Source organism: Anopheles ziemanni, chromosome 2 (assembly GCF_943734765.1).
Source record: "Anopheles ziemanni chromosome 2, idAnoZiCoDA_A2_x.2, whole genome shotgun sequence".
Taxonomy (NCBI): Eukaryota; Metazoa; Arthropoda; class Insecta; order Diptera; family Culicidae; genus Anopheles; species Anopheles ziemanni.
This window is the reverse complement of record NC_080705.1, coordinates 75,758,671-75,772,413: the sequence shown is the minus strand read 5'-3', so window position 1 is coordinate 75,772,413 and position 13,743 is coordinate 75,758,671. Positions and strand designations below refer to the sequence as shown.

Sequence of the window (13,743 nt, the reverse complement as noted above, 5' to 3'; positions counted from 1 at the left end):
CGGCATGGTGTTGGTGCTAGCCGACGGCAACAGCGACACACTCTTGAAGCGCAATGTCGGTGGCATCTGGCGCAAGCCGAACGCTGGCTCAGTCGTAGATTGGCGCGTATCTTGGACGGAGCTCTGACGCGTGCGAACTTTGAGTACGACTCGCGTAGTGATCCAACGAACGTTTGAAGGGTTCGGAAGTAACAGTCCGTGTCCTCGAGAGTGTTATTGTTGAGCTAGAGGGCTTGTCATTTTGCGCGCAAGACCAACCAACGGGTACGGTTCGTGGACCGCTTGCGAAGGAATACTCCTACGTTCGTCGTGGAACAAGTTCTTCTGCTTCTTCTCACAAACCCACCGGAGTGAAGCGAAGAGCAAACCGCAGCCCTTCTTGACAGGAAATGCATCAATTGGCGTAAATTCAATTAGTGGTTAGATGACGTTCCTTGCTGGCCGGTTGGGGTGCGGTTTAACTCGCTCGATTGTTTCTCGTATGCAAATGGTGGAAAATTGAAAAATCGTTACCTCCTACACGCGCCGTTACGTCTCGCCCCCGGGTACCGTACGATTTATGTAGGAGACATAGGAGCTGTGGTGGATTATAAAATTTGTCCTACATTTCTACACCTTCGGCAAGAAAGGCAAAGTTTCGAAGATCACCTGCTTTGGACCGTCGTGATGTTCTTGTTTCATTTTACCATCTCAAGCGAAGTGATTTGTGTGCAACAAATGGCGATCTGCTGCTGAAACAGAGCTCGCTCTCGTGGGTTCTCGCCCTTCCTCCAGACTAACGACGGTTGTGAAAAGATCGTCCCCCAAAATTGCTTTGCCTTTCCGGTGTGACGTTTGTTCACACCGGTTCTGCAAAGCGGTATTTTTCCTCATTTCGATCGTTTCCATCAGGCATTAGTGTCCGTGCGTTGGAGAAGTGTTTATTTGTGTTTATTTAGCGGTAATTGACCTACTGAATGACCAAAGAAAATCGATCCTCAAAGCGCGCTCGGAGTTTGGTTTTTAATGTTTTTTTTCCACTTCCTACGGTTTCTCGTTTTCTTAGCAGCCAACATTTTCCCGTAGCCAAATAAACTGTTTGGCGAAGTTCTCAACCACAGCGAGAGAATCTCCGCCCGGTGGACATACGGGAAATGATCGTCCGACCGTCCGTCGTTCTATAAATACGTTCACTTTTCTCGACTCGGTGAGAGTGCACGGAACACTTGGAACATATTATAGCGGAGGAAAATTGGAGCTCCCAGTCGTCCGTCACGGTCCATCGGGTTCGGTGTTGCATCGTGTCGCCTGAGTTTGCAGGAAGAACAGTCCAAAGCAAAGTGATCGTAGCGATCAGTTCTTGTGCATCGGTGCTGTGTTGTTTGAGAAATGATATTTCTATAGTGCGATCAGTGTAAAGTGTTGATTCCTGGAGTTTAAAATAAAGCAATAAGGAATATCGAAAACCACCATCTTTCCACGGTGAAAGTCCTGCGCCTCATCATCCCTGGAACCGATCGAGCCAGTTCTTACGGAATCATTTCGGAGCGTACACCAACGTCACAATGAGCGAGGTTAGCGAGTTCTTCGTCCCGTGCGCCGGGTTCGGACCATCACCTCCGTCGGTGCCTGCCGTTGATTAGATTAAGTAACCTTTTTTTTTCGAACGGAAGGCCGGTTTCGGCCGGAGTGGCGTGACGTCGAAGCGCCATCGTCGCTCGCCGTCAACATAATTTGATAACGCCGATAACACGATGGAGGCGCCTGGTTATGGAGGTGGCACGTGGTTTGATTGGCGAAATTTAGGCCGTTGTGGCTGATTAAATGTGTCGTAAACAGAATGATTTCTTACTTGACCATCTTCCCTCGCGTTCGCAACTCGCTTCGTCCGTCGGAGTCATGTGACAAATTCCACACGATTGGACCGGGAATTGATGGACCGAAATCCCGCCGACCCGACGATCGCACATACGAAACCTGTTCTCGCGATCGTGATTGGCACGGTGACAGAAATTATTTTAATCTTTCGCCACCTTCTTACCTACACGGAAGGGAATGCCGGGAGTATTTTTAAGAGGGGGTGGTTTTCTATTTTACGAGAGGGTGACAACGGTTGATGAAATGTGAACATATGCTGAAGACGGGTTTGGAAATCGGATCGAATGGAGTGAGAGGTTTGGTTTTTCGTTTCGTGAAGAACCTATCGATTGCATCTTTAAGAATGATTCAATAATGTTTGTCATCTTCTGACCATCAGTCTTACCCGCTATAAACCACCGTTACGTTCCTTGGTTCCTTTGACCCACGGGTTGCATAACGTGGGGAAATGGAAAATGGTAATCCGAATCGAACCGTCTTCGCCGAAGGGAAATTTGTTTTCTTTCCATTGTGCGATTTTCTCTCGCTCGCTCTGTGCGTTTTTGACTGTGTGTGTGTGTGGGGTGTATTTTTAGTTCGCGTACACATTTTTTTATGGCTTTGTTGCGTTTCGACCAGTTGTTGTTGTTATAATTATCGTTTTTTCCCCCTCATTCTTTCGTCGGTTCGGTTGGAACATTTTACGCCGGACGATGTCCTGCGCGACGATGATGGGCCCATCCGGACAGGGACAAATGGGTGGGCACATCGGTGGCCAGCTGTCCGTGAGTAGGATTTTCTTTGCACCCCCAGGAACAGGCGGCCTATCTCGAAATTGGCGAGCCTCGAACATGGTCAGCTGTTGCCCGGTGCCGGAGTGGTTGCGCTTTAGAAGAAATAATATTTAGATGTTACTTCTGTGCGCAAACAGCTGTCACTCCCAGGCCTTTGCCGGCGAACTGTTTACATCCGCCGGTAATGGGGAGGGGAAAGGGAAGTGTAAAGAAACCGTTTTTCCGAACATGAAACGTCAATTAATAAACCGACACCGACGGCGCCTTTGTCGATGATCCAGCACTCGATGGAAGGAAGGACGGAAAATGTTTTAATTCTTTTTATTTAACACCGTTTAATTGCAAGTTGCACGATGTTACTATAGTGGAAGCGAGTTACTTCCACATTTCTTACAAGTATATTAAATTGAATGATGTTACCCCAAACGCAATGTCCAAGCGTTACTGGAAAAAGGGGTTGAGTCCGTCCTTGCCCACTCGTTACTTTGTTTGTCGGTGATCATAAATTAACTTCAATTGCGGTCCATCATCGGTCGGGATTGGTGTTGGTGTTCGAGGGGGAGAAGGAAGTGGGATGGACATTGCTCCCCGAGGTTAAGAAAGGCCTTATTTGTCTTACTGTAGGTCAACTCCTGATGGACCGCAGAGTATAACATCGAGTGTTGTGAGTAAAATGCCAAATCGTGTTAAAACATCCATAGAATGATAGTGTACTTTAGCGGGAGAGCTTCAGTACGAGGAATAAGGAAGGTTAATCAAACATCGCTTATCTACAATGTTGCTTGTCAACAATGGTGATAATGCTGCTGTTCTATGCTGAGCGAGGGCGTTTGAAGATCAGATAAGGCTATTCGTGTTACCTCTTCTGATTCTAAATAGGTTTTCTAAAAATTAAGTATTACTGCGTAAATGAGAACAGTGTAAGAGATGTGTATAATGTTTTCGATAAAAATCATACTGCTTGAGAAAAACCATTCCGGTAAACTGCCCCTAACAAGTGATGTAAGATTATTTCAGCATTGTTCAACTCGGACGCCTAATGTATTTGATTTATATTAATGATCATTATGCTCCTTATACGTCCGGGGCTCCATTGCTGCTTCTGCAACGCCCGCCGATGAATTGCTCCACACTTCTACCCCGTTGATCAGGAATAGGCGATAACTTTGGACACCTCCCGTGGATAGCTTTGTCTTATTTATTCATTTGGTGTAGCTCCTTTTCTGCACTTCGTCTTTTGGCAAAGAAAGCCAGCTAACGACAGTGTGGAAATAAATAGCTAGTTGCCGGCAGGGCGGATGGAATTAGGGCGTCTTTGCAGCAAACGGCAGTCATAAATCAAGTCGGAATTAAACTGATCTCGGGTTGGCGAGATCGGCGCGAGTCCGTTCCCGTGTGCCGAATTTGGTACTGGACCTCTTCGCCGTGGTGAAGTCGTCGTCCCAGGGCCGGAAGAAACCTGTTGTGTCTATCGGCGTCGTCGTCGCCCCCAAACCTGGAGCGAGCAGGCAACGAATCGACTTATACCGCTTCAACCGGTCCGCCAGGTCACGATGACGCCAGCGGGTGGGTGGCAAGCCATTAACATTATAATTTGATGCTTTTTACTGGCATCGACGCTGCGGTCCGAGTGCGGGCCCTGGGCGCGTTGTAACACAATGTCCACGACGGGGTTCAAGTCTCCCGCACTTTTTCCCGCACGGGACGGCACGCGACGTCTCCACGTTCATTCGATTCCCTCGCCATAACCGTGGTGGACGTGTTGGTCCGTTGAACGTAAATGGACTAAAAATAGTTCGTCCACGCTTTTCGGTCGGTGGAACGGACATCACCATCTCCATTTATGCGTTATGGCGCGATGGCCGTGGATGATCGGTTGATGGCTGCGGACAAATAGTTTAATCACTTATCTACAATTAGTTTGTTCCGGAAGCCCGGCCCGACATCGTAAAGGAAGCGTGGTGATAATGGCGTTTACTTTTATGCTCATATCCTACAATTTGTGCGTGTATTATGTAATCCAGTAGTTTAACCATAACCTGACAAAGAGTGTAATGATACGGTCATACATCATTGTTAACAATCTGTCAATTCTAGAAGATTATCAATACGCGTTATGTCGTGCAATATGTTTGTTGATGTATTACGTTTATTTTTTACTTATCAAAACACAAATGTTTTGTAAAGTATCTTTCAGATAGTTAACAAGTGTTTGCATATCGAAATACCTGAATTATTTGCAAATATTATACTAATCAAAGCTCATTACCTGACTTTTAATTACATCATGGTTCATAGAATTCATGGTTTTGATCTTCTCACCAGTTAATTTTGAATTTAATAATAATTCTTATTGTCTTTAAATTCCTATCCTCGAAATAACGGTAGAAGTAAAACATGAGATTCCTGTTTTCTAATTTTTACAATTGTTTTTCCTAAAACACTGGGTAATTTAGATTCTGAAAACAGTACTGTTTGCACACATTCAAATATGAAATTTTGTTGCAAGATCCAAAGCAGAAAACAAAACAATCTTGCTTGGTGTGTGGTAAACTTTCAAAAGAACGATATTCACTCAAATCTATCAAAACCATCAAATCATTAGCTTGCGGCTAAGAATGATAAAAATTGTGCTAAATTATTTTTAGCACTTTATAATAAACCTTAACGAAACTTTTCGAAGAGTTTTGTGAACCTGTTTTCATAATTTTTAATGAATTTCAGTAAATGTAACAATTTAACACGGAAAAAGTCTGATGAGTATTTAAACAAACATGATCGCAGACGCTACAAATAATGAGTATTTCAGGATAACCGCAAACGCAAAACAAAGTGAGGTTGCCGAAACGAAAGCTGTCTGTGACCGCAACCAAAAGCCAGCGTATTTGTGGTTTTTGATCAGAAAGTTGAAACTTTAGACGGCTTCCTCAGCTTCCTTCCTTCCAACCTTAGGAAGTCAAGGTTTCTTGTGTTTCGCGACAAAGACGAGCTAAGGTAGCATAGTGTAACGACAACACACGAAAAGGGTATTTTGAGCTATGTTAGTGCCTGTAAGTTCCACAATTTTGTGGTCTTGCGTCATTTCAACGTTGTTGATGATGAATTTATTTATTCATTTTAGGCGTTAACTGTTTCCCATTGAACCAACGTTAACCTATTAATGAGACAATGTTAACCCGCTAAAGGGGGCAACGTAAGTTAGCGGTACGTTTGAATTAATAATCTTCACGCACTTTCTTTGGGGTGTCATCTTCGATCATCGTTTCGCCGACACACAGCGTACGGTCCACACCCGTTGGCGCCGTACTGTAAACAACGTTTGCCAAGCCAAGCGACCTGCTGGCAAGACGCATGCCGGCGCTTGTACTAAATATAGCCCCGTTATACTTACATTTTAATAACTCGCCGGTCGTGTAATGAACTTATATTTATTCCATTTAGTGTCGACCATTCGAGGGTGGGAAGGTAAAAATAAACATCACTTTCGTTTGTGGCCTGCAGCAAGGAACCAAGGATTGTTGGAGAAGCCCCGGCGTGGATGTGCCGGAGAAAGTATGGCCTGAGCTGCTTTTGTGCCACTTTGTTGTTACTGTGTGCCCGGCAGCTCATAACTGAGCCGATGAGCTGTCTTCTTTCAACGCCATGTGATGTTGTTTCTCTGTATCAAATGTTGGTGCGTCCATTACTAGCAGGGTAGAGTACGTTCTCTGGAGGCGTGTGTCGAGAAGGAGTGCTTCATTTGTGAGAATGTCTTTTGGAAACTGTATACTGTACTAAAAGCTGCTTTCAGAACGCGCCACATCCAAAAGCGATTACGATTTATTGTAGGAGATATTTTGATTTATTTTCTTCTGTAAGTAGGTCACATAAAGTGCAACGTGGTCTTTTCTTCCTTCCCGCTACACCTTACTCGTTCCTTTCGATTGATTTGCAACACACACACTGCGGATGCTGGGTAATCCATCATGCCCAAGGAGACACTTCGTTTGTGTGTTGTCGGTTCTCCTTACACTCCTTACACGAACGGAAAGTGAAGCCAGAAAATTTGTTTAGCCTTACCGTTATCTGCAAAATTGGCCTGCACTCTCGTTGCCATTGTACGGTTCCGCGTTCCCAAACACGTTCCGGATGGTGGAGAAATGTTCGTGCCTTGTTAGAAGAGATCATGTCTGGAGTCAACCGGAGTACCAACACTCGCGGAAGACAAACGAGGCCACGCGGCTGTACGAATGTACGCGGGCGATGAATCAAAACTTTGACATGTGATACACCGCGGGCGTGATTGAGTAATGAATGACGACGTCGTCGAGATCCGAAGCCTGTCGTCTTGGCAAAGTGTCTTTCCGTTCCTTGTTTTGTTTCTTGATGGCACAGACTTGTAACACGTACGACTTCTAACCACCAGTCCTGTATGTGTGTATGGGTATTCTATCCTTGTTTTACCAATTCCCGCGTAACGTGTTGTACTCGACTCAAGGTGTCATATGGTATACATGCCAACCAGCCGACGTCTCGTTGCACTCCCCTCCGCTCGGTTTGATCAACTTTCTTTTCGCGGGAGGTAAGGGTGTTTTGATGATTTGTGTGTTTCTTCTAGACGCGTGACATCTGCTAATTTCTTGCTTGCAATAAGGGGTGGGTGGGTCAAAAGGTTTAGAGGAGATAAGTGCGCTATCGATGTCTAGGCGGAGATTGAAGCCCATTCCATTTAAGGCAACGGTAAAAAATATGTTTAGATCTCTGGCATATATTCAAACATTTCCAAACACTAACAAGAAGCGAAGATGATATATTTTTATGTTTGTGTTTCTCGTTTTCGTTTCGCTGTTACTCAATACTTTATTTGCCCTTCTGGAATATTTCTCACGACATTCGGTTTTGCCCTGTACGAACGAAAAAAGGTTCAAACATCCAACACAACTCAATTACACTGCCGGGTCTCGGAATGTCAGATTAAATATTTTCGAACACTAATTAAATGATGCCGTTCCTCCCGCCCGGTTCTTTTCTCTACCTAATCCTTTTACTATGTGCTTTATTTGATAGAACGGATGGATAACGCCCTCAGCATGCGATTCATCCGTGCGATGTTGTTAATCTAATACATCAATCCCACGCTCCTGTCACACCCCAAATTCTGGAGGTGTTCTTCTACAATTTGCTTTAGGTCTTTTTTTTCGCCAGCATTAATCCAATGGAAAGCGAGTTATGATTGATTGCCCTCGGGTGAGTGATAAAAGAAACGCAACTGGCTACAAATGTTTGTTTTAGAGCGCACCTAGCGGCACGGGAACATCCGATGCCCAAATAAGGCACGATCTTTGACGTCAGAACCCGCCGTTCCGGCTCGCTTCAACGTGCTGGCAAACGGAGAAACGGAGCCGCCATTTCCATTGACTGATCGTTCGGCTTACGCCTGGGGCCGCTCGAAATTCCTCGAAAGCGTGAACTTTGCACGTCGGTTGCCTAAATTTGCTCATTCGTTATGCAGACGCGATTTCCCCGGGTGAAGTGTCAAAGGTTACGCACTCCTGGCGATGGTATTAGTATTCGGAAAGGCGGTGCCATGATTTTCCTAGCAACAAGTTTTAGTAATGGATTATTCGTTTTCCAGGCCATCTGAAAATCCAGCTCGTCGGTGTTGAAGTGGACGTACTTCGAGTCCTTTCTGTTTTCCAAGGACTTGCCCACGCACCGTTGCTCGTTTTCCGGCAGTCAAAATTCTTCACCCGACCGATTTCTTGAGTGGGGTAAGATGTCAAAAGAGGGGCGAAAAAAAAGCTCCTCCGAAGGGAAACCTGATGAATAATTGACGGCTGCCCTGAATAACTCATGCGATCGTCGCTCGCTTTGGCCGTTCCCTGTGGTCTTCTTCGATAGGTCGTCGCTTCCTTATTTTCCCGCCCACCCCCAAATCACGCCCACCGTCCGATGCATTCTTCGCGCGGGAAGGAAGGAAGCAAAGATCATTACTGGGAACGCGGTGGCGTTTGCCGACACTCCCGGGGTGAGTTTTGAGTAATTAACGTCGGCCCGTTGCTAATGTAACGTGTTAATTAGTGCCATTCGGAACGCGATCCAGATAGAATGTTGCGTGGCCCTCCCCCCTGGCTGTCGGCAGCCTTGTTGGATGTTGTGTGCGCGTGGCCAGGGATCCGTTTCCGTGACAAGGGGGAATTATTTATTTTTGCAGAAGGATTCTCGCTGGTGTTATAATTGTGAATGAACTGGGTGTTAGCGCGCCGATCCGGGGACCATATGGTTCGTTGTTTTGAATCCGATGCTAAAAAAAATAGCCGTCGAGCAAATTCTTTCGCAAAAACGTATCGATTACACGTGGAAAAATGTTCACACAAAGGAAGGAAGGTTATCCCATGTGTTGCTTGTTTCGGTTAGGTTGTTTTGTTTGATTTTTCACTCCACGCTACTCCTACCTCAAAAAGCTCCTTCCGTTAGGTTCTGTTTTAAAACAACGATACTATTTTTGGTTCTTCCCATATGGAGGTTTTTTTTCCCACACACAGACAAGAAAAATCTTTCCCATCTTCGTCTCATCCTTCTTCAAAGCATCTTTGTTACAGCTAGTCAGTGAAAATAAACGTTTGCCTCACGAAGTGCTCTCTCTCGTTCGGGGAGCCTTCAACTTGTACTCCCCTCTCCCCTTCCCCTTAAAGTTGGTGGTTAAACGGTACCGGGTTCTCGTACTGCTACAACACGAGCAACGACAATATTGACTTTGCACCGATGTTTTGCTACTTTACTGCCACTGAACCAGTACAAACCTCGAGCCGCTACTTTGTACTTTCTTGTGCTTATCGTACGGCAAGCATGTGGTGTGGTGTACCGACAAAGGGTCGCCTATTTGGTCGTGTTTGGTTTCTTCTACGGCATTCAATTTACATTACTTCCGGCAGATGGAACATTACGGACTTTGTGGCGACTGGTTTTCTTTTTATTTTGTTATAAATTGTTTAAAATTTATGTTTGATATGGTTTGATGTGCAATACTTTTTTTTATAAATTTTATCGTTTTTCACTTAATTGCCTTATTAATGGAAGGCATAAATTAACTTCTATGTTGCTGAGGGTTATCGGCAATAATAAGCGCGCTTGAACTTCCGTTAACAATTAAAAGCTAAATTTGGAAACCTACGTACCAATGCCGCAGAACTTTGACCATTGTCGAGCAGCCTTCCTTACAATTTTTCTTGCCCGACAGAAGGTTCAGTCACGCGAGCACCAGATCAAACGGAACGTTTGTAGAGGTAGACAAACCCCGAGGCGAGAAAAGTAAAACACAACCGGTGGATCCGCATTTTCTCACCGCATTAAATCGTTCTCACACGACGTCCGTTCCTGCAGATAAAGGTTACGTGTCAAGGTTTGGTACACAACCAGCGCCCTTTCCTTTCGTGAACCGGGTGATAATTTTCCCGTTGCCTGCCCAGAACCACACTGGCGGGTTCAACTGGTAGCCTTTTTTTTTTGTTTGATTATCGCTGACGCACGGACGCAGCGGAATGGCAAGAACGGGGGGTACGGAAAATGTTATGGTTTTTTGATGAGTGGAAAAATCTTTCCCGTGAAAAATTGATTTGACGTCACAAGTATCGTCGAATCGAACGGAGAGGGTTCGAACTAGCGCCTAGGACCTTTAGAGGAGGGACATGATGCCCGTTTAAAAATGGACGGATTATGGGATATAAAACAAAATGTACACAATGCTGCGTGCGGGGTTAGTGAGTGCTTCGCTTATACGTACGAAAAATGAGTTCAAATGGGAAGTGTTGAGACACTGATGGTACGGTAAATAAGAGCGGTTCACGTGTTTGGCTCCGATTGTTTACCCCTTTTGATGTTTACTTGATAGTGTGCGGTTAACGCGAGTGGCGTTGGCGGATATTTTTAAACTGTTCGCCCTTCGGCGAAAGGAAAAGAATCTCATCAGGCGGGTATTCGATTGCCGGTTGATGATGTTTTTGGAAGCAATACATTAAATAAACAAAAGAATAAACGATTCCGGCTTGCGTTCAGTCCATATCAGTGGTGCTTTTCGTGTTGTCATTTGTCCTGACTTCAGTGAAGTACTGGGCGGCTCCATTAGAGATTGAACACTTTCGGGAGTGCTTTTGTTTAGATTTTTAATTCAAATGTTTTCCCCGCGTGAATATAATTTTCAATCGTCTACCAATTTGTGTAGCATTTAAGATATAAGAAAACTAACAAATTGAACAAATATGATAAAATTTTACATCATTTTAAAAAAATTATTTCAAACTTTAATGTTTAATGTTGCTATTGTATTTTAATGATGAAACTTGTTGTACTTACAAATCTGTTTATGAAATTTCTGTAAGTAATGAGAGAAAGTGTTTAAAATATTGCACTTTAAATACACTTTTCCAGGAACAATTATACTATCTTCAAACATGTTTCAATTATGTGACTTTTTCCTACAAACATAAGCTACAGATAATAGCAAATTTATGTCTGACTCAAACCGCATGCTGTTAACGAATTTTAACAAAAAAAAAAACACACACACACATTGAATCTTATTCTTTTGTCTCTACACTTTCAAACATCCTCTCTATGCTTCTTAAAGTTGCCAACAGCTGCTCCCTGACGTACACCACCGTACCTTAAATCGAAAACGTAGAATGAATAAATACAGGCAATTTGCTCCACCGGAGAAGGCAACTTCCGGAGATGATGATACTCGGCGGAGGTAGGCTCGCAGCCGGCATCACTGGTTCCGCTATGGCCCCGAGTCTAATTTGCGGTTAGGCTTGGGGGAAATAAAATTTCCTTTCCGTCCGTGCTGAAACCAAACCTTTTCAAGTATGCCACTGAAGTAATGTAGGTTGAGTGTGGGAGAAATTGTAGGTTAAGAGGTATTGAAACGGAATAAATAAGTCGCTGGTGAAAGATAAATTTGCACAAACGAGTGGCGGCGGTATGGTTTGGGGTGGAAATTGAAAAGGATTCATTTCATTTCATTCATTCCAACAAACCGACCATCATCATCCGGCGTCTTGTCGACCTTATTGAGTTACTTTGTGCTTACTTATGGTGGAAATATTTGCGGCGTAAAGATGCTGAACCGTTTTCATTTTTTCTCCCTTCTTCTCACCCGGACAGGAGCAGGCAAAGCTGGACGCGAGCAAGCAGGCGGCCACGCCGGACGATCTGGATGACCTGAGCCCCATGCCACAGACGACGGTGCCGCCGGTGCGGCGCCGCGGTGGCATCTCGGCCGAACCGGTCACCGAGGAGGACGCGACCAGCTACGTGAAGAAGGTGGTACCGAAGGACTACAAGACGATGGCAGCCCTCTCGAAGGCGATCGCGAAGAACGTCCTCTTTTCGCACCTGGACGAGAACGAGCGGTCGGACATTTTCGACGCGATGTTCCCCTGCAACTTCCTGCCGGGCGAACCGATCATCCAGCAGGGCGACGAGGGGGACAACTTCTACGTCATCGACATTGGCGAGGTTGAGGTGAGCGCTAACAGTTCTTTCCCGGCGGTTTTAGGTTAAACGATGAAGGTTGAGGCAGTGCGGTTTGCAAAAACCACCTTTGCCGGGCGGCACTGGTGAATGTTTTCCTCGGGAAAGCGTAATATTTACATTTCCAAGCCGGCGGCCCCAAGTCACTCGTCGGGTATCCCCAGCGGGGGAGGTGCATGTGTTGTTTCATATTTACACAAACAAATACACACATCAACGACTCGTTTGCCGCTCGCTTTCCAGCTTGCTCTGTGCCGACTTGTTGTTCGCCCGGATTCGTCGGGATCGATCGACGAAAGGAACACTCACGATCGGGAAAACAACACCCAACCATCGGGCATTGGAATTTCCACAGCTCAGCTGTGGCGGCGTTCACGTTTAGCCAAATGTTAAACGGGGTTGGCGTTCCGACCTCGCGTTACAGGCGCGTTAGCAAATAAACAGTATGGAAATAAATTACATCAACAAGCGCGCAAATTTGAATGGCCACACCGCTGTTCGCCGCCTCCCCCATGGGTGGTGGATGAGCGTGTGCATCGGGATTTAATCTCATAAATGAAAGCCCCCCCCTGGGTGAGGTGGAACGAAAGGTGGGGCAATTGTTTGCGGTGGCAAATTAATTTGGAAGACTTTTATTCTCATCCCCATGCCCTCTCTGCTGGTGGCGAAATGTTTATGTTACCTTCCAACTGGAAAGGGAAACAATTTGGCACAACATCCCGGACGGCCGGAGTGGGATTACGAAATGAGACAGGCCACAACATATTTTACGCCATTAGTGAACTTGAAATGATGTACGCTGTGGAGAGCTATTTAATGCACTGGTGTGTTTCCGATTTAAATGGGGGTTCCTTAGTTTAATGGCCACGGCTCGTGCACGATCCGTGATTTTTCACCCACCACCGGGCAGACAAAAAGGGCGAACCTGACTGACCCTACCCAATGGAATGGCCTGCAGCAGTCAATTTCATAATTATACATCTCGGATTTGTTTGCGGAAAACATATGGACCACCCTGGTTTACCGTTTAAGTTTCGCTTCATCAATCTTCAATCTGTTTTAATGACCTCAATCTGACGGGTATTTTTCGGTTACTTTGAAAAGACAGGCTTTTCCCCGAGCGGAAATCCCGCATCATTTCCTAGATTTCGGTAAATTACTTTTAACACAACCCAATCCCCGTTTAACTGGGTTTTGGATGTTGGATGGGTTGTCTTGAGCGGATGCCAGTAATTGAAAGAAATGAAGTCTTCCTGAGAAAAATAACCTTTTGGTTCGTTTCAGCACTTTTCGGCTGTCCTACGACCAGTTCCCCCTCCCTGGATCGGCAGCAGATTGGTTCACATTTCACCGAAAACACCATAACCGTTCTCTGGTCTAACCGAAACTGACAGATTACGACAAATTGTTTCAGGGCTTTGCGGTTAGCTTACAGTGGTGAGGACGTTGAGTGCTGAACGAGGTTGACCAAACACCGGTCCAACGCCATTCATGCTGTCCTTCCTGCGGTCTCGTTTGTGGTCAGCCCTGGTGGCCGGCTTTTGGAAGATGGGTTCCACTCTAAACGTGACCGGGATAAACACTTGCCTTCTCCAGCTCTCGG

At 45.4% G+C, this 13,743-nt stretch overlaps 1 protein-coding gene across 2 annotated transcripts in view; it reads left to right on the top strand.

The window, feature by feature from the left end:
* LOC131282469 (cAMP-dependent protein kinase type I regulatory subunit) overlaps positions 1-13,743 on the top strand; it is a 36,367-nt gene that overhangs the window by 19,689 nt on the left and 2,935 nt on the right. For both annotated transcript variants that reach the window (XM_058311946.1, XM_058311945.1), the window contains exon 2: positions 11,772-12,131. In XM_058311946.1, coding sequence (XP_058167929.1) covers positions 11,772-12,131 — 360 coding nt within the window. The remainder of the gene's footprint in view (positions 1-11,771; positions 12,132-13,743) is intronic.